Source organism: Columba livia, chromosome 4 (genome assembly GCF_036013475.1).
Source record: "Columba livia isolate bColLiv1 breed racing homer chromosome 4, bColLiv1.pat.W.v2, whole genome shotgun sequence".
Classification (NCBI taxonomy): domain Eukaryota; kingdom Metazoa; phylum Chordata; class Aves; order Columbiformes; family Columbidae; genus Columba; species Columba livia.
Window position 1 is genome coordinate 58,873,953 of NC_088605.1, and position 20,528 is coordinate 58,894,480.

Consider the following 20,528-nt stretch of genomic DNA (forward strand, 5'->3'; position numbering starts at 1 on the left):
CTGCTACATTTTAAATGGATAGAAATTTAGAAATTAAACAGCTTTTGAAGCACTAATAAAAACTATTTGCCTGGTGATTAAATTCCTCAGGTTTATTAAAAAGCATATAACTTTTTATTTTAAGATGATGTTAAGATTGATATGTAGAACAATTCTTTCTAAAAACATTAGGCAGCAGTGCATATATCTGAGCTATCGATAATGTGAAATACAGTTAAATACTTGTGTTAGAAATGGAAGGACTGGCTGCATGCATTTAAAGTGGAAAATGAAATAAATTAATTCCACTGCTGCTTCTTATATTGAGCTTATTTTCTCATATTAAGCATGGTTTTCCTTCTCCATGTATGATTTGCAATTTACTGTAGTGTGTTCCTGAGACTAACCTTTTATCAACACTCTCTGTTAATTGATTAAGGAAGCTTTTAGCTGTCAACAAGTCTATCAGCATTTGCAGCTTGCAGAAGGCTTGATAAATTCATTTTCCAGCTCTGCCTGTCTTTGTTTGCAGAAATATTCTTGAGTCAAATATCTTAAAGAATTTGCAAAGTTTTCATTTCTTTGCATATATGTGATTTCAATACAATTTTCTAAATAGTGATGTTCTGCAAATTTAGCTGTACTGAGCTGTAAGAAAATGTAGTTAAAATGTAGACTGTTGTTAAACTAATGGGATCTTTTGATGGAATTTAATTACAGAAGCATTTTATTCTCTATACAAAAAAAAAGAGGTCCACTTCCCTGTCAGTTTGCTTTTTTTAATATTTTTCCCTATTAAATATTTATATTTAAATTAAATTACTTAAACTTTTCAGATAATTACCTAATATACGTTGCAGTCATAGTGGCCATTCCTCACTTCAAGTTTTCCAATACTACACCTTTCTAAAATGGAAAGCCCTTTTCAGTTCACTGCACCTGATGCAGGGACCTGAAATGACTTCAAGCAGACTTTAGCGGGGGGACAGGGGTACCAAAACCTCAGCAAAACCTTGAGGTTGTCATTTCTAAGGACAGACAAGTAGTGTGGACTCTCTTGATATTGAATTGTAGAACAGTCTTTGAATGGAGCTCTGCTGTTAAATATGCAAGAAAAGAGGACTCTGCAAGACGTACTCTGACTCTTCTTTATGGAAGATTGGTAGGGTTTGCTAGCAATGTTCTCCAAAACTGTCTGAGCATGCACCATGTGAAGTCTGGAGTGTAGAAAATGTAAATTCTCCTATAGTGCAGTTCAGGACTACTATGAGGCAGTTCTGAAGAGCTACAAAAGAGAAAATAATCTCTTGTTTAGCACCCTTTCCCTCAGGCACCAAGGAAGACAGGAGGAGTCTGGTAAAATAGCCAGGGAGGCGAATAGTGTTGCCAAGCCTAATCACTGAAGAATCCCAAATCGGGTCTGAAAGAAGTCCTGATGCTGGTTAAAAAAAAAAAAAAAAAAAAATCATAACTTAGCTTAAATATCCGTAAGGTTCTTATTTTCCAGACTTTTGAGTTTTATTATATTTGCAGCAAATTTTCAGCTTTTCTATGTGCAACCATTAAGGATCAGAAATGGCTTTTTCTTCAACGTCATGAAAACGGCAAAAAGCAGAAACTTCTCAAGCAGGTGCCTAACCTCAGTGGCTGGAGCTTTAAGAAAATCATCAATTATTTAGAGCATTGTGCTCTAAATGTCAGTGGACTTTTGTGGGAGTGTTGAGGCAGAAAAGCAAGGAAGATGAGTGGGAGCAGAAGCATACAAAAGGGAAGCAAGTACTAGCAAAATGGAATGGGCTAAGAGCAGAAGTAAGAAGTGCAGATAACGGGAGACAGCTTTCCAGGAAGGCAGATGTTGAAACTTTAAAAACTTGTTTCTTTGTGTTTTTTTTGCTTCTTGACCAGGTTCTACATAAGAAACATGAAAGGGCTGAATGAAGCTTGGCTGGACAACCTTTATTTCTAGCGTTTCCAAGCTTTGTGTGACTACTTGTTTGGGCTGGTTGCTCTGACCCTTGTCTATGTACTTTTCCACATTCCTGTTTAATTAAGATTGCATTCACAAAAGCAGTTCAGCATCTGAATCTGCACATGACAATCCAGTATGTTCTGGGTAGGTAGGATGGCAACTAAATCCCACTGAGTTGTGATAATTAAATTTGGGTGTTTAGGATTTTAAAAAATGATACATTGATTAAATAACATCTTCAGAGATACTGGAAAAAACTACTTCGAGGTTTGCTTTAAATAAAATAAAGCTAGAAATCAGGTGTCATCACCTGACCCGATATCAAGGCTGGTATCTACACGTGCCAAAATTCATCTCTGAAAACGCTGCTTTTGCAGAGACTGCGATCTCAGCAGTGTAGAGCAGTGTGTTTTTCTTTAAGATGATCCTTAAATTTGTTAATCATGTTGTTTCTGAGACTTATTTTGAAATTATTGAGCAGTGGTTGGATACTCTTGGTTCTTGTCGGGCCTCGTCTCTGCAGGTAAAACTTGGAACGCTGGTTTAGAATTGTGTGAAAATATTACAATCTTTGTGATAGATTCTCTGCTTTTGTGTTAATCCTTAGAACAATGGGATTGTAGAATGTGATGGTGTCCCCAAAACCCTTGAATTGTTCCTTATTGGTCTACTTTGTTTCTTGCCTCTTAGGCAGACCTGAAACAAATATCTGCTCTGCCTAAGGGTAATTCAGTGTTATAATAGCTGTGTTGCAGTATTGCATTATTTGGTCTAACCTTTTAATTGATTTTTTTTTTTTTTCGTTTTCCCTAGACAGAGTTATTTGTGCACGCGTTTAAGGATCAGCTGGTCAGAAGTGCCCTTTTAGCACTATACACAGCCCGACCTGGCTGTGTCCTCAAGAAACCAGCTGTGCCTAGAAGCGGTGCAGAAGAGGGGCGTGATGCACAGCCTCGGGATCATCCTTCCCAGGTGAAAAGACAGGACTCAATACCCCATCATTCTGAGTACGACGAGGAAGAGTGGGTAAGTTGTCAATTGGTTGGTATTCAAGCCTTAACCCTCCAAATCAGCATTAAAAAAATGCAAGCCCTAATGTCCATTGTCACATGTTATTGCGGCCGGCAGGGGGGAGAGGAGGAGTGAAAAAACTCTGAAATAATTTTTTTCAGATGCATTGTATATTTTGAAACTAACTTGACAGAATTTTCTTTAGTAGAGTGTGCTTCTCTGTGACTGCTTGATTGTGCGTATGACAGTGAAGATGATGAACATCTTCTTGCCCAGACAGGAAAATAGTCTTTCTCTGCTCTTGAGTTCTTTTTGCTAGTTAGGCAGATTCAAGAAGACTGGAACAGCAAACACTCTTATAAAGGATTTTTTTTTTTTTTCCTCTCTTTCCCCAAGACTGAATATAAATAGTTTAAACACACATGAATTCACTCTCAGCAAAAAAAAGCTGCTTTCCCTTAGACTCTGTTCTTAGAAGATGTATAAGATTGTATAAAAGAATTAAACCTGGCTTTTAGATTTTAGCATTCTTAGCATGTATTTCTTTCGAAGATATGTATTATTTATATGGCTGATATTTTGTAAATTGATTATTTTGGTGGATGTGTGCATAATAGATCTGTTTCTTTGTCATATACACCCTGAACTCAAGCTATTTTTATTCAGTTCATCACTGTATTCTTACAAATATAAAGGATGCCAGCATATTAATCCCTATTGTGAATAATTAATAACGTGTGTGAGCTACAGTACCTTACACCTGAACTGTAATTTTTATCCATACCACAAATAAAGGAAGAAGAATCTATTTCTTCTAGAGAAAAGACAGTTATCTCCGACTTCATGCATTAAGTAGTCATGAGCTTGAAACAATAAATAACTAATTCTTTTATTTGTCTTCTGGGTTTAGACCCTTGAATTCATGTTTTCAAGTTTTCTCAACAACCTGAGGAGCTACAATTGTTGTTCTTTCCTTGAAATGAAAGCCAAAGCCAGCTGTTGAAACACTCAGAAAAATAAATCACAGAATCGACTGGGTTGGAAAAGACCTCAGAGATCGAGTCCAACCATTGGTCCAACTCTAGTCCGTTTACTAGATCATGGCACTAAGTGCCATGTCCAATCTCAGTTTAAAAACCTCCAGGGACGGCGAGTCCACTACCTCCCTGGGCAGGCCATTCCAATGCCTGACCACTCTCTCTGTAAAGAATTTCTTTCTAATATCCAGCCTAAATTTCCCCTGGCAGAGTTTAAGCCCATGCCCCCTTGTCCTATTGCTAACTGCCTGGGAGAAGAGACCAATCCCCACCTGGCTATAACTTCCCTTCAGGTAGTTATAGAGAGTGATGAGGTCACCTCTAAGCCTCCTCTTCTCTAGACTAAACAACCCCAGCTCCCTCAGCCTCTCCCCATAGGTCTTATGTTCAAGTCCCTTCACCAATCATGTTGCTCTTCTCAAATATCACAATAGATTTGATAAAAGGGAGAAATTTTTGCACTGGCAAAATGGCTTTTTTTCTTCAAGTTGTACTTTAATTTAGTACTTCTGTCTCTACAGAGAAGGTAGCTTTACTATATTGCATTAGTGGTGTTGGTGTTTGTATGTTTTTTAATTTATTTCTGCCAGGTTCTTGGCCCTCATCTCTTAAAATGTTCAAGCACATAAGTTTAAAGTGTATCCATATTTTGTGCTGAATTAGTAAGATTACCCATTTGATTAAAATGAAGTGTATCTTTAAGTATTTTCTGAGTTAAATTGAGTCAGAGTCACTGAGACAGTATAAATATTAGAGAAATTTTTTTTTTTCTAAATTTGAAACATTAGGCTTCCATTATTTTTCAGTTCTTTCTGTCAAGGGAAGCGATGAACAATGTGAATTTTGATGATGAACTTATTATTAACATAATAGAAAGAGAAAGAATAAACACCTGTAAAATTTTAAAAATCCCTAATCTACTCTTAAAGTAAACTATACAAGAAAAAAAACCAACAAACTACCTTAGGGATATGTTGCTTTGTATGCGTGGTACTATGTCTTCCTTTGTTATTTCTTTTCCATTATTATCAAGCACTAGATTGCATTTTATAATTGGAATTTCAATCTTAGTTTTGCCTGAAATCTAAATCAATGACATCCAACAAGTCTTCAAGCTTGACCCTGTTCCATCCTCTTCCAATGACTGTATTATCTGACAACCACTACAGAAGTGAATTCAGGGCATGGTGTTTAAAAACTAGGCAAGATCCACTCCCTTCCCCAACATCCAAATTTATCTTTAAGGAATAACACCCAATTTCTTAACTCTGCAGGGTACCTTTTCATTGAGTAACCATTGTTTTCCCCAAAGCCACCTTCTCAACAGCAATGCTGTCTTGCACCTTTTTTCTTTGATACGAAGTACAAATATTCATCCCAGTGCGGCTGACAGGAGTATGGATTGAGCTCTTTATATTGGTCCACTACACATAGGCAGTAGTAAAGCACTACTGTTGAAGGAAAAATATTTGAGAGTTTTAGATTGCCTGTGGGTAGCTATTCCCTTCTCCTCTTGCCAGCTGCTTCTGCCATCCTGGAATCTCTCTGCAGGAGGGAGCAAAGCAAGTTGTGTATAATACAAGAAAAGCTGGTCACATTGCAACTTGGAGCTGTTTCTTCTCTACATTTCTGATTGATTGTTTAACCTGCTTGGAGCTACAAAGCACAGATAAAATGATATTTCCAAGAAGTTATGTAGAAATATTGACCTGGTACTCAGGCACAGGTCTGAAATACTGACCTGTGTACAATATATTCCATTCCAAAGCGTTCTCCTTTCACAATAGGGTGTTAATCATGCACGTAATGCTTTATCTATGAGCATATCTCAAAAGCACTGAAGGTACTGTATGGCTGTGAACCCATGTGAAGGAGACAGTGTCTTCAGAGCACTGGGGAATGCAGTGCTGTGTCATACTTGGCTCAAGTAAAGCACGTGACTGTAGTGGTGTATATGGAAGGACAAGACATGACTGAGGAGCTTGGTAGTGAATTTAGAAAGCAGGAGAATCCTTAGAAAGTGAAAAGATGGACTCTGGGGCTCCACTGGCCAGCAGTGCTTAGGAGGATGACAGCCAGTCAGGTGCAATGACAGGAAATGAAGGAGTTGAGTTGGCCTTTAATGATAGTTTCAGAGTGGATAGTAATTTATTACATTTTTTAATTGAGAAGATGAAAGACAATTATTTTACAGGTTCATTTGTAAATGGCATTAAAAAAGTGTCCAGCTTCTTGTGAAGCCAAGGCCAAGCTTTTTGTGGATGTCATTTTGAGTACGCATGTGTATCTGCCAGTGCCACAGCAGAGGTGGCAGGAGAAGTGCGACTATGGCCATTTCTAACTACACCTAGCCACACGTGCCAGGACTCCGTACAGGCCTAAATGGCTTCTGAAATTCAGGAGAAGTACCAAAGGTCAGTGTGCCATTGACTTGTCCCAGTGTGCCTTGTCCCAACAGATTTCCACCTTCCCTGTTTGACATTTGAGCTTAAAGAAGCAGTAGTGAGAGGGAGCCAGAGACCTTCTTTCGCTGTTATTTTTTGTTGGTTGGCTCGTTCTTTTTTTTTCACACCACAGTAGTAAACCTGTCTTCCGATTAGCTCCACAGAACTGGTGGGAAAACTTCACAGGGGAGAAGCATCCTGCAATTTAGAGTCTCAGTACTTCAGTGGATCAAGAAATAAGACTTATTTTCCTCTGATGCCTCCTCACTTCACAGAGGGTTTGTAAGGATGCTTACTTGAGAGGCTGTGGCTGTATTTTGTCCTTTAACCTGACACATGCTGCAAAATGATCACTTGTGAGGTAGTTCTTATGCAAATTGAGAATAAGCCACTTAAGCAGAAAGATAGGTGGAAAGTGTGCTAGGCTACAGCGAAATGTTATGGGGATATTAAGGGATGAGAAAGAATATGAAATGGATGTATTTCTTCCTGTAGAGAATAATAGGGAGTCAGTTGATTTTCATTGATCAGAAACTGCATTTCTACTTGAGAATTGTTCTTACCAAACTGCAGAATTTCAGCAGCTCTCTTGGAAAAATGTAACCATCTTTGTTCCAGGCAGAATAACATCACAATGAACGACAGACACATTTACCTTTTCTGTCTGCCTGTAAGAACATCTCCTAATTCTAGGAACCTCCTATGTGGAGAAGAAGAGCTATGGGACAGGCCCTTGCTCCCTCTGTCTCACTTGCCCATATGTAAAAAGACCAGATAAATGGTTATAAAAGTGAGTTTTCTGTCAACAGGTGTTTATGAATGTTGCTTCTAAACCCTTGGGGAATGTTTGCGTGACTATTGTATAGACATCATCTGAATGCTGAGTTAATAGGTTGTTTAAAAAAAGTGCTCTTTCAAAAATGAAACAAGGGCTCCTATTTGAGTGGCTTGTGCAGTATCTCCAGATGTTCATTAAGAGTTCAACACTCTTTGTGTTGGGATTAAAGTCCCCCAGCAGAATGAGGAGAGGGAAATTATGTGGCTGCAGCCATGCTGAGCAATTTGAGTTCACGTACCTTAGCAATTTCCATCTATCACTCTCTTACTTCTGTAATTATCCTATTTATAATAAAAAATTAGATGTGATGGTTGCAGTTTGTGTGAGAGGCGCGCAACAAAATTTAATTGTTACTTAATAAACATGTCATGACAACAAGTTGTAAATTCTAATCCTTTAACTTTATATTTGCTTTAGCAGCTTTAACAAAGTAAGTCATGTAATAGAGTATATGTTAAATTGTGAGAAAGTGGTTGCCAAGTACTGTGGCAAAACTGACAGTTGCATAGGAGATTTGATTTGGCAAGGTTTTTAGTGTCTGTGCTCTTACTGTATTATGTCATATAGACAAACTGCTCATTTCCCTGTGGCCGGACCTGAAAGAGATAACTTTGAATGCATTTTCGTGTAGAATTTGAAGCACGTGTGTCTTCTGATGTCTAAAAAAGTCAAACAGTTTCAATTCAGTCATTTACATTGTGAGAAAAAAGTCAGTGAAAAAGGATTAAACTAGTGGTAGGTTGAAGAATGAGAAAAGTCATAATGTGCCAACACCTAATATTTCTAATAATACTTCCAGTAATTTGCATATCTTTGTCTCTACTTTAAAGTGTTAAGAATAAGTTGATACTTTCTTTTTTTTTCCTTCTTCAGTAAGATGCAGTGATAATTATGCTCTTTTCAGGACAGGGTGTGGGCCAATGTGGGAAAGAGTTTAAACTGTGTTATTGCCATGGTGGACAGACTGCTTGAGAAAGACAACATCAGCAACATTAAAGAAGGTGAAAATGACCCTTCAGCAGCAGATTGCAAGGTGTTGCACACAGGTGGTAAGCAACATTTTAAAAAAAATTGTTGTCTGGAGTAAATGAAAATGGAAAGAGTCACTGAAAAATGAGGTAGAGTCAATAGTATCATTGATGAGAGTGCTGATAGCAAGGTTTTGCACAGTTGTAGCCTTGAATGACAGAAAGCTATTTATCAAATTACAGCTCCATTGTGTGCTCAAAGTGCTTGCCATGCTCAATTTTTTGTGCTATGATGAAAAGTTTTTCAAACCACGATGTTTTCCTTTGCAGTTTAATTTATTTTAGATTTTACTTGAATATGCCATTTTAAGAAAAAAAAAAATTGGAGTGTGTCTTACCCCACAGGAAACTTGTAAGGAAAGGTGAACCTTCTGTTTCGGTGTCATTCTCTTGTAAACCCTTCTACATTTTTCAAGTGAAATACTGATTTTTGTTTTCTGATTTGCTAAAATTAGTTTTTCCCTGATATAGTTGTCAATGTGTCAATACTGAAGGCTAAGTAGAGCAAGTCCATTATATGATGAGAAGAAAACTTTGTCCACAGCTGGTCCTTGCCACTGAATCTTCCGATCTTTCCTTATTGCTTTTAGAGAAAGCACAGACTTGTCAAGATCTATCTGCCTCATAAGTGTGACAAGAGACTTTCTGATGTGCAAGTGTGTTACAATAGATGAAACAGCTCCTTAGTGATGGAGGTGGGATTCCAAATATAAGGAAATTGGAGCCAGTGCTGTGTTACTCTTCAATTGAAAAAAACAAAACAAAACACAAAAGTACAACCCCAAGCAAACAAAAAAGACCCACAACCGCTTTATTATATGGAGTTTTGTATAGTTTTGTGGGGTTTTAATTGTGTATTTTGTCTTATATTTTCTATATTTTCCTTTACGTGTTTTTTTGTTGTTGTTGGTTTTTTTTATTATGTGATTTTATATTGGGGTTTTAACATCATTAGAAATAATTTGTAATTTCTTTCTTACATAACAAGAATTAAAACTATTTTTTTTCAGCTGTATATAATTTCGGTAGTACTGGAGAGCTTGTTCAACAAATTTTGGTTATAGTATTGATTTTTTTTTTTTAATGCAGCTGCAATGTCAGCATTTTTACCAGCATGAGAGATTTGTGCTGGCATCCTGGAATGCTTATTTTCAGCGCCAAATGTGCTGGACTTGGTTTTGTATAAATAGTCCCGAGACCAGAGTATTTCTGTTCTGTTTGCTTCTCTGAGTTTCTGTCTACCAGATGAGTATCCCCATAATGTTAGAGAGTTAGATGATGTCATCTTTCTTCTCTAGTGAATGCTTGCAGGTGCAAAGCATCAACATAACTTTCTACATTTTTCAGCCCTCTTTCATGTAAGAAGGTGCAAATATTCAACAGTGAGGTTGGTGTAGTTGACAACTTGAAAGCACCTGTAGAAAGGGAACCCAAGCATACTGATTTTGATTAAAAGAACAAAATTGAATATTTATTCCTGTGCCTGATTCCCTTCTCTTTTCCCTAGTGTTAATAAGCTTTTCGGCTATTATTAGCAGAAATCCAGTATGTCTATTAAAAATGTTTTGCAGGTGAAGTAGCAGTACACTTTCACCCAGACTTCACTGATGTTACTGCAGTGCATTTACGTGTGTCTACGTAGACACATACGTACTGTTTTTTACCTGTATTCCAAGTGTCAAGGGTCCTTTCAGTTACAGAACAAAACCTGAGATTTCCCCCTCCCTCCCCTCCCCAGTCATGAGAAAAGTAATGCTTTAGAATTATTCTTTTTGGATGTTTTCTGACATGCTTAGCAACATGAAAGTGATTTTTCCTTTGCTCTCTTCAGTGCCCTGAACATCTCTGCTGTGATTCTGTATAAATGTATTTAACCAGTCTATTTCAGTCTTTCATTGTAGTTGTAAAAAAGTGTGCTCTTAGCTTTGGTTCAGGCTCACAGCCTACACAGGCAAAGGAAATATTGGTTAGAGCTTTTAGCTCACAAAACCAAAAAAAAAAAAAAAACCTTAAAAGTTACTTCAAATACTATGATAAGCACTCATCAAATGGAATGAAAGGTAATAATGATAATTGTAATGGTTAGAAAATGAGAGGTGCTTCATTTAGTCTTCTGGAGCTGACAGGCCCAAGGATGCAAAAAATACCAAGTTATGGCACCGAAATAAATTCTTCTCTTCTCCCTCATTTCAGGGCCTTCTCTATTTCTCTTGAATCAGTACAAGTGCCCCTCTGTGAGAGCAGAGTCAGTGCTTCTGTTCAGTTTTGCTGAGGGTTCTGTGACACCCATCACATGGAAACTGTAGATTTGTGGGGCAGGTTGCTTTGTTTTCATGTTTTGCTTTTTGAGGAAAACATGATTTCCTAACGGTGCCTACATGAGAGTGTCGTGCAGTGCCTTTGCCAGCTTATAGGATTGTCAAGATCATGTAGAAATGGAGGCATTTTAATATGTGTTGTTGGTTTGTTTGTTTTTAATAGGACTAACTTGAAAGATAGAGCTTTCTGAAGAACTATCCAGGTGTGTGCCAGAGTTGGTTGCCTAGTGGTTTTCAAAACCATTGCCTTTGGGGCCAGAATTTTTCATGCTTGACACTGTTGTGAAAGTGTGGGGTTTATATGTTTGTTTTTAATTTGCATCTCTCAGGTTTGACATGAAGCCCCAAGGAAGCACCCATAGAGGTTGAGATTCTAAGTTTAGGATTATAATTTCTGCCTTAATTCTGCACCATTTTATATGTGAATCATGGTTGTATGGTTTCATAACTTTTTCTTAGATATAAAATCATAATGTGTTTAGACCCATAGATACTTTCCTAATATTACAGGATGTTATGCTACATACAATACACAAACATTGCATACATTAAAAGTTTGCAGTATCTTGTGATTATATATTATGCCATAATCTCAGTATAACCTATTTCATTAATGCTGCAAATGTATGGGCACAGATAGATCTTTAAATCTGAAACTGCTTCAGTGCTGGAGGTGATTCTAGAAGTTGTGTTGCTGTTTGCAAGAAAAATGGGGAATAACCAAGGATTTGACCAAATAATTGAAAAGTACGCGTTAGAGTGTGGGGTGAAATGTTTGCTGATATTAGTGGACCTGTCTGTTTTAATACAAAAAAATTGTCTAGCATATAACAATGGAAAAAATATCGAAGAATGCACCACCTGTTAATTTTAGATGGTAGAAAATGTTATGACAGTAATTTGATGTTTGGGGGTAGTAGTATGCTGCTCTAACTATAGATGTTATGTTCAGAGCTTCCCAAGGTAGGTTTATATTTGCAACTTTAGTATTGGCATTGTGTGATCTTATTCCTTTTTTCCCAATGTGCTCATATTTATTGTGTGGAACCTTTGTAGTCAGAAATATTGGTGGCATCTTTTGCTGGTACTTACCTTTCAACATGAATTATACCTTTCTTAGTCTAACTTTTCATGCAGTCTGACCTTTGAGTGTATTCTTAAGACTGAATTTGAGTTATCAGTTACCAAGGTAACATGCTATGGTTTCATCAGTTGCAGGATTATGATTTCTCTGCAGGATAAATCAGGAAGAGTAGATGGATTTTAAAGGAGAGGGATTTTCTTATTCTTTTAGCTCTAGACTGGTTTGCCTTGGAGGAATTACTTGACAGCATTAAATTATTTTCATTTTTGCTTTTTCATTTTCCATGGGAGTCAGAATGTGAAAGCCTGTCCTGCAGAATTAGAGGTGCCAGTGAAATACAGTAGTTTTCTCTTTCACTTACATGGCTCTTGACAGATCTCTGTGTTTAGCTGTGCTGCAAAAGAGGCTGTTGTTTCTTGCTGCTCCTTGTACCACCCCATCAGAACCATTGCCCAGCCATTCCTCCACTGGCTCTGCTTGCATGAGTACTCCCTAATTTGCTACATATAAAATCCACCACGTTATCCAAAACATGTAAGCTGGCACTGTGATGGCACCTGGATTTTGCCTGAGGTGAATTATGGAATTATAAGCTTTGCTGCTGGACAGATGAATTGGCCAAGGGTAACCTCAGCATAGATAACAAAGAGCGCCTAGGGAACAGTGCCATGTTTCCCAGCTGGAATGAAGGAAAACACGTTCATACACACAATGCTACTAGCATATATGGGTTAATTTTTCTTTAGTAACCTGATACCTGATGAGAACTCTCTAAATCTAGATTAAACCTTTCTGTATTTCAGTGCCCTAGGGATGAGCATGGCATCCTTTCAGGCATCCCTCCCATTGCAGTTGCTGGTAAAAATGTGAAATAAAACTGCATTCTGGTTTTGTTTGTGTCTTCAGTAGAAGAGCTTTTACTGTAAATTATCACTTAGTGAAGATGATGAAATATTCTCCCTTGGTCTGTATTCCCTTGAGTAGCAGACATTTTTTAATCTCAGAAAACAAAAATACTTCTGGAACACTTTCTCTTCCCTTCCCTTCCTTTTCCTCACATTTTACATTTTTCTTTCCTGTTCTTATTTCTGCACTTTTTTTTTCTTTTCCCTCTCAGTTTTGTATCATTCTCCTCTTTTTGATAGGGTCATTAACTGGGCTATATGTAGCCCAGCAAATAGAGAATAGCTATTGATAGAAACTTAAAAATGTGTAAGGGATAAGAGGACTATTTAACCCAGTCAACAGACTATTTTTATAATGAGGCATCAGAATATTTGGTTGCACAATGCTTCTAGAGCAAGATTTATCTGTTACTCCTATGTTTTGAGTATATTAGATTTGCATTAGGTTTATGTCTCTTTTTGCTATCACTTTCGTTTTCTGTTGTCATTGTGACTAAAGCTGCTGAGGCACCTGTGTATGCATGATTAGATGGTTTCTGTGTTCACTCTTAATCCATATGACAGCACAGAAAATCTCAGATGATTACAATGGAACAGTAAATCCCCAAAATTCAAAGTTGTTCCTCAAGACACCAGAACTGTGCAAAGTAGCCTGCTATTATGTTAACTGCAGAAATACCAGGAAGTCTTAGGCAGGTTTTTGGTGTTCCTGTGAGAAGTGCTGCAGAATTATGAGGATAAAACCTCATCCTCTCTCACAGAGCTGAGCCCTCATCCTGGAATTAATGTGAGCTCCAAGAGCTGAGTGGCAAGATGAGGTAGGAAACTGACCTTTTTATGGTGCTAAGTTGAATATATGAGCTCTATTAAGTAAGTTTTTAAACCTCTCTTTATTTAAAAAAAGAAAAAATAATAAAAAAAAAAGTTTCTTTCCTGGGTGAGCGAATTCAGACTCTGTGGTTAATGATTTCACGCTGTTGTTGAGGAGTTTACTGCTGGTTTCGGTTGTTTAGTTAGTTTTACTTGCCTTTTTCTTTAAAACAGAGTTCATCTAACCTTCAATTGGTGATGTCAAGACAGCTAATTTACATTGTTTGACCTCTGTTAATTCAGTCCTACAATGGATTATTTGTATGTTCCAGTACTAAGGGAATAAGTGTTTAAGCACAGTACAAAGTTAAGCTGTGAGTAGCTGCTGTTACGTTAATTACCGTATGTCTCTTAGGACCCTCCGTTCCTTTAAGAGTATGATGCTCTGCTTTCTTCTGCTTTTAATTCCCTGTTTAGATTTTAGCTTCTTACCATTTAAATTTTGAGGTGACTTGAAGCCACCAAAATTTCCACTGATTTTGGGGTGGTGCAGACAGCAGTAACAGAGTAGGCTTTTTTTTTTTTCCTTTGTGGCCAGTGCAAAAGGAGATACAAGTGCTGTTGCAAAGCCCCAGGGCTTCTCCTGTTTGATTGCCAGCACATTTTAATAAGCACTTCTGTGGGCCTGATTTTGAAAAGAGCAGGAGCTTGCTTTCTGCCAAACTTCATCAAATTTAGCGTGCAGTTTGACATATTGCGACTTGAGTATTAACATGTAGAAATGACTAGTTGGGTGCTAGGCAGGTCATTGGCCTATGCAGACGTGTTGATTAAGAGAAGATGGGACTGAAGGGTGTTTTCCAGCATCCAAAGGGCAAATCATGTCAGAAACTGAACTTTCACAACTCTCTGTTAGCAGGGGAAGTGGAGCATTTTACTCAGTGCTTGTGCTGCGCAGACATTTTTGTTTTAGTCTCACACTAACTGCATAGCGGTGATATTACTACTTTTTATTTCATCCTTCCATTTCCCATTTTAATGTGTTTGGCTTTTATGCCTTGTTTTAGTTGGCTTTCCAAAGGCATTGAGTTTCCTTGCTTTGACTCTCTAGTTTGGATGCTAAATATTCCAAACAGGACAGGCTGCCCTTGTCATTTTAGCAACCTGACAGTCATCCTGTAGTCATCTTGTTATGGTTTTGCTCCTTATGTCTTTTTCAAGATGTTTACTCATTCAGCTAATTATTCTGTCTTTTTCAAAAGAGTTTCCATTGTGTTGAGGAGGCAAATCTTGCCATTTTAACTTAAATTTGACACTTGAAGCGTCAACGTGTGTTTAAGTCCTTAAACATGTTAAACACAAAAGCAATAATTTGTTCTGTTCCCCAAGTGATTCTACAAAGTTCTCCTCAGTCTCTGTAGGAGCAGAGGTCTGAACCATGGTTGGCTTATTGGCATTTTCTGCACAGCAACAAGTGCTGCTGAGCTGGCTGCCTGTTTTCTCATGAAGGAGGAGTTGTAGAGCATTTGCATCTCTCCCAAACTCTTTTGGACGTGTAAGCAGTGACTCGTAACCAAGCAGGTTCCTCGCATGTCAGCAGTGTTGTGGCAAGATAGATAAAGATAATCTAAACCTGAATATAGACCAGGATTTTAAAGCTCCCTTTACAAATAATATCTCTTTATGAGTTTTATTAATATTGCGTATTTATCTCTTGCATAGAAGACTATTTTCCAAATTCTCCTGAACTTGTAAGCTTCAAAATACAGTGCTGTGTTTTGGTTGTTTTTTTTCGTAAACTTCAGTTTCATGGTACTTCTCAGTTTCAAGGAGTGACTTAGAAATGACATTATTTGCTGTAAGTGCTTTTCATAAATAGTTGAAGCTTTGAGCATTGTTAGTGCATGACCCTGGTTTATATTCGTGCTGCAGTATTTGCAACAAGATATCCTGCATAACAAGTGACATATGGCAATTTTAACAGACCAAAGATTGAGCAGCTGTATAGATCTTTTTTTTCCTAGAGTTGTCCATTTTGAGACCTCAGTCTGTGATACAGCTCCTGTTTTGATCTTAACACATTAGACTTGCTTTAAAATAAAAGGACAAACATAGGAATATACTAGTCTGTTCATAAATATTCTGTTTTCAGGAAAGAATGCAAGTCCTCTTTTAGATTTGCAAACTAGCTCCACCTTCTGGGTATTGGACATCCTTACTAATAGTGAACAAGAATTTTCAGTGTAAGCAAGGAGTAGATGATTGTTATGGATAACTTAATCACATGAAGATATAGTTTTATCTTCTTTTCTTTTGGCAAGTACAATTTTATTTATATTTTATAATAAAATAATTAATCTTTCCTTAGTCTTTAAATTTTCCTACAAATTTTTAGTATTTTCTACAAAGCAAAATACACGTATAAGTAAAGCTCTGTATTCTTTTGGACATTAAATACTCAGTAGGATTTATTTTCAATATATTTAGCATGAATGTCATTTAATGGAAAAATGGCCTAGAGAATTTCAAATCTTTTAATTCCTTCTTAATGCAACTATTACTGACAAAAAATACTTATGTTGATAAGTTAGTATTCCAAACCTGTAGTCAAAATTCTTGTGAGAAAATGATCTTGAAGCTTCTGCAAGATATGTGCAAAATAATTTGGAAAATCATAATAGAAGGTAGTTATCAGTTGTTTACTGCCAGCCTGGAAGGATGCATGAAGTCGGATTCACTTACATTTGTTCTGGGTCCAGTATTATTCAATATTTTCGTTACTGACTTGGCTTATGAAATATGGATGATGCTTATAAAATTTCAGGTGCTTAAAGCTGGGAGAGGCTTTAAGCACAGTGGGAGCAGGATTAGAGTGGATCTGGATGCAATGGAGCACTGAAATATCAGGATGCAGCTCAGTAAGGACAAACACAAAGTTCTGTTCCCGAAGAAGCACAAATACACAGTACAATTTGACTGATTACGTGGCAACTCAGTAGAAAAAGATCTTGTGGCCGATATGTGACCCCCTTTTTTAAGATAGTGTCAGTAAAGCTCTTTAGTCCTCTCCACATAACATGAAGTTGTAACAGCAGGTTCATGAAGTGTGGATAGTTCTAGGAATTCAGCTTTTTCTCTCTTGCCCTGGCTGTCAGTGTACTTGTAAGATCCTTGGCTGTGTCTGCATCCAGCTCTGCTTTCCCATGCAATTGGACAGGTGTCTGTGAGCTGTACCTTCAGGTCTACTTTAAAGTGGCCAGGTGTGATCTTTTTCATTAATTGGTCAAGTCAAAAGCAGACAACAAACTCTATTCTTAGCAGATACAGCCTTGTTCACTGGTTTAGCACGCATTACATCTTCTCATTCTGCTGCAGTTGCTTTCCTTGCCATGTATTTATTGATTAATTTAATAAATTACTGTAATTCAAGACTAGAAGGGAGAATTTAGGTTGCCTGGTCTGTCTAGTCTGACTTTCAGCATGACACACCTTGCTGTCTACCTTATTTCTAAATTGGACTGTGTCTCACAGCAGCCTCTGGCCTTTGGTGGTTCTTTTGCTTTTATTCCCTAGAATAAACACCCCAATTAGTACTTGTTATTTTCTCCTTATGAGAAGGGGAAATCGAGTTGCTGCTCAGCCTTTTTTGTAGGCTTAAAGAGCTTAAACTCTAAATTTTGGTAGCTCTCCTCTGCAAGCTCTTCATGTTTTTCAGCAATCTCTTTAGAACATGTACACCAGACCTTGGCACACGGTGTTTCAGTTCTCTCTTAGTCAATGACGTGTATAAAATCACCTCATTTTGCTGGAGCATGAAACTGGGGATGGCTTCTGTTCTGTTTTGTTTGTGATGGCTCTAACTTCATAACTGCTGTTTTCCAGGGGAAGGTTCTTCAGTCTGTATTACTCTCACTTAAATATGTATGACTGTGTTAAAACACATGTTGTCTGACCACAAAGATACTGTTTGCAAGGAAACCCAGGTTGTTCTCGGTGACTGTTATGCCCTTGTTCCTGGTTCCTCCTTCCCGTGCCTTATTTTTTTGCGGTTTCTCCTGGCTTGCAAAGTTCTCTCCAATTTTTTCAGCTATAATTTTTATCATTTACATGTTTTTCTGGAGCATAGCCAAATTGACTTTGCAAGGGGTGGCTATGTCTTCCTGCATAAAGAACTTCTGCAGTGCTAGTGAGTCTTTCCTTGGCCTGACTCAGAATGTTACCTGAAAAAAACATGGTAATTACAATTGAAATGGAACAGATTTTAATTATCATTGATTTTTACTTACACTAATCTTCAGGAAATATGAGTTAGCAATGGACTGTATTAAGTCAGTTACACTCCCTGTTTTTACATAGATTGTTCTGGAGTGTTGATTTCCCTTTCATTTTAAACTATAACAATGAAGCTGAGATGTAGATTCTGAAGGAAAGTGGTTTGTTTGCTTGTTTTTTTTTAATTTGCTCAACTTAAAGGGGTAGGCAAAACCATATGCAACTACAATGCAGGTCTGATTTTATTAAATACTTAAAAATTCAGGAACAGCTTGGGTAATTGGGTAAGTTTGAGTTTCTGATTTTTCTCCATTCCTAGTTGCTACTTTGATTCATTTGTAATCTAGTAAAGAGTCTGATTTTTCAAACACTTCCAGCCTGTTTTTCTGATATTCCTAACATATGTTTTAACTGAGCAAAATGTATTGCAAAATAGTTCTAAATCCCTCTGCTCAAAGTAGCTTGAAAAAAAAAAAGAGTTTGATGTCTCTAAATATTTAAAGAGAACAATATAGAGAGAAGGTAAAAAGAGAAAGGAATGTGAACTGAAGGTTATTTTTCCAACCTATACATTAAACAGATTATATTATTCCAGATATTTATTTATTCTTCTGTTTTGTCTTCCAGCACCCACTTTTTCTCAAATATAGGCTCTTGCCCCCTTTTTTTTGATGGTGCTTCATTTGCCTAGAGAGCAAGTCATCAGCTCTGGAAAGAACCTGCATCCCCACTGTATTACTCATTTCGTTCTGAAGGAATTTTCACATGTATCCCTGCATGCTCTGTTTATGGTACTTGAATTCTAGTTTTACAGAGAAGTTGGGTCTGTTGAAAAGTCATTGTTTCAGGATATAGTTAGATTCAGGCCAAGGACTTAGCTCTAGGGGTTAAGCTGGAGTTCTGTCTCTGAGCAAATTCTCCAGTGGTGTTTGCTGTACCACAATTGTTAGGGTGGAGCTGCAGGGTCTGTTTAAAGTGTAGGATGAACTATGCAGGCACTGCAGCCCTCTTTCCATCCTGACAAGGGTTTTTACTGCACGTTTTGTCTTTTGGATCAGATGACCTGTCTTGTTGTAGGTGACTGGTATGAGCAGCTGTATCCCCTGGTGATCACGCTGAAGGACTGCATGGGAGAGGTGGTGACCAGGGCGAAGCAGTCGATGGCGTTTGTTCTGCTCCAGGAACTGGCCTGCGGTTTGCCACAATGTTTGATGCTGACCCTAAGAAGAGACATCGTCTTCAGCCAAGCAGTAGGTTGTCTTGTGTCACTTATCTCCTACTGTTGCTGTGGCTAAGCATCCTCTTCATGCCACTGTTTGTGTTTTGGTTTTTGTTCTTTTTTCTTTTTCCAGTTTAACACAACTTTTTCATGTATTTTCCACTACATCCATTTAAATAGTTTATAATGTGATAGAGAAATGAATATTAAATGGAAATCTATAGTAACTTTATCACTGAGTGAGCGAAGTAGGTCTGCAATGAACTGGAATAGGTTACCTAATCTCCCCCATTTGCACAAAGAAGGATCTATGAAGCTATTTTTGGTCTTCCTAGATTATATGTCAATATCCTCACCCATAGGTGGAAGTTCTCAAGTCGAACCTTGAATATTCCTTGCTGCTATTCCAGCTAGGTATTTTTCCCCCTGATCATTTTGGAAATGAAGAACAGATTATTTGTTTTCAGTTTGTAGCAGTATTCCATGTGTTTGAAGACCATTAGGATGTCCCTTATTTGTCTTGTCTTGGTAAATAACTGAAGTTCTTTTGACCTCCTCCTGTAGATCACATTTTCCAGATTTTTTTCTAAATGATTTGCCTAATTTCTCCCTTAAAGTGATACGTTTTTCCTAACAAAATTAGTGAGTTAGGGTGCAACTGCCAAGGAGATCTGGTTGCATTAGGTGCCTAGCTGCTTTCAAATCCATCACAATTCACAGCTTTTTGTGTTTGTAGCCTGCCAGTGGAGATTCTGGTCTTGCTCATGTCAATGTGAATAACACACAGCCCCACAAAACAAATGAAGCTTTTCTAATGCGAAACAGGGGATACTTTGCTGCGTTTTACAGCAAAAAAATGCCTCAATTGTATATGAAATCATGTATGTAGTCACTAAATGGAAATACCTATGCTGGTGTCTCAAATATCTAAGTATTATTTTTGTTGTGTATAATGATCGCAATCCTCATTTTAACAGTCCATCTGTTAATTTCTCATTTTTTCATTGTCTTTATAGCTCGCTGGATTGGTCTGTGGGTTTATAATAAAATTGCACACAGGTTTACATGATCAAGGCTTTTTACAACAGCTTCATACTGTTGGATTGCTTGTGCAATATGAAGGACTCCTTAGCACATATAGTAAGTATTGTTCTCGGACAAAGTTCCTTACACATCCAGGCCAGAAGTTTACGCAGGAGATTCTTATTTTAACCTCTGTTCTGCTTCTAGTAATTTGGCTTATTGAATCAACAAATATTATCCTTGGGAGACAGTAGGCTTGCATATAATAGCACGGATGAACGCATAGATACTGTGCTGTCAATTCTGCATCAAAAATTATTCGTTTTATTCTCAGTTCCTCTGAGGACAATAGCTGCTAATTATTCCATGTGAAGTGCTGAAATACATTGTCTTAAATACAGGAGACTCCTTCCTCAGTACAGCTAGTGAAACTTTTGGTTTTAATAAAAACTATCTCCATTTGTATAGGCATTTGGCCTGACTCAAAATAATAGGTTTATAGAGCTAACCCAAACAGCAGATTTGAATAGTTAATGACTCTATCAGCCTCTGCCCTGACCATGCCAGTATTGGTGATAGCTTGAAACCTGT

The 20,528-nt window shown here is 37.5% G+C and overlaps 1 protein-coding gene across 10 annotated transcripts in view; it reads left to right on the forward strand.

Annotated features, from left to right (window-relative positions):
• The window catches only part of INPP4B (inositol polyphosphate-4-phosphatase type II B), a 310,584-nt gene that overhangs the window by 243,131 nt on the left and 46,925 nt on the right, over positions 1–20,528 (forward strand). For all 10 annotated transcript variants that reach the window (XM_065061987.1, XM_065061989.1, XM_065061993.1 and 7 more), the window contains 4 exons: positions 2,762–2,974; positions 8,183–8,327; positions 18,773–18,945; positions 19,931–20,054. In XM_065061987.1, coding sequence (XP_064918059.1) covers positions 2,762–2,974; positions 8,183–8,327; positions 18,773–18,945; positions 19,931–20,054 — 655 coding nt within the window. The remainder of the gene's footprint in view (positions 1–2,761; positions 2,975–8,182; positions 8,328–18,772; positions 18,946–19,930; positions 20,055–20,528) is intronic.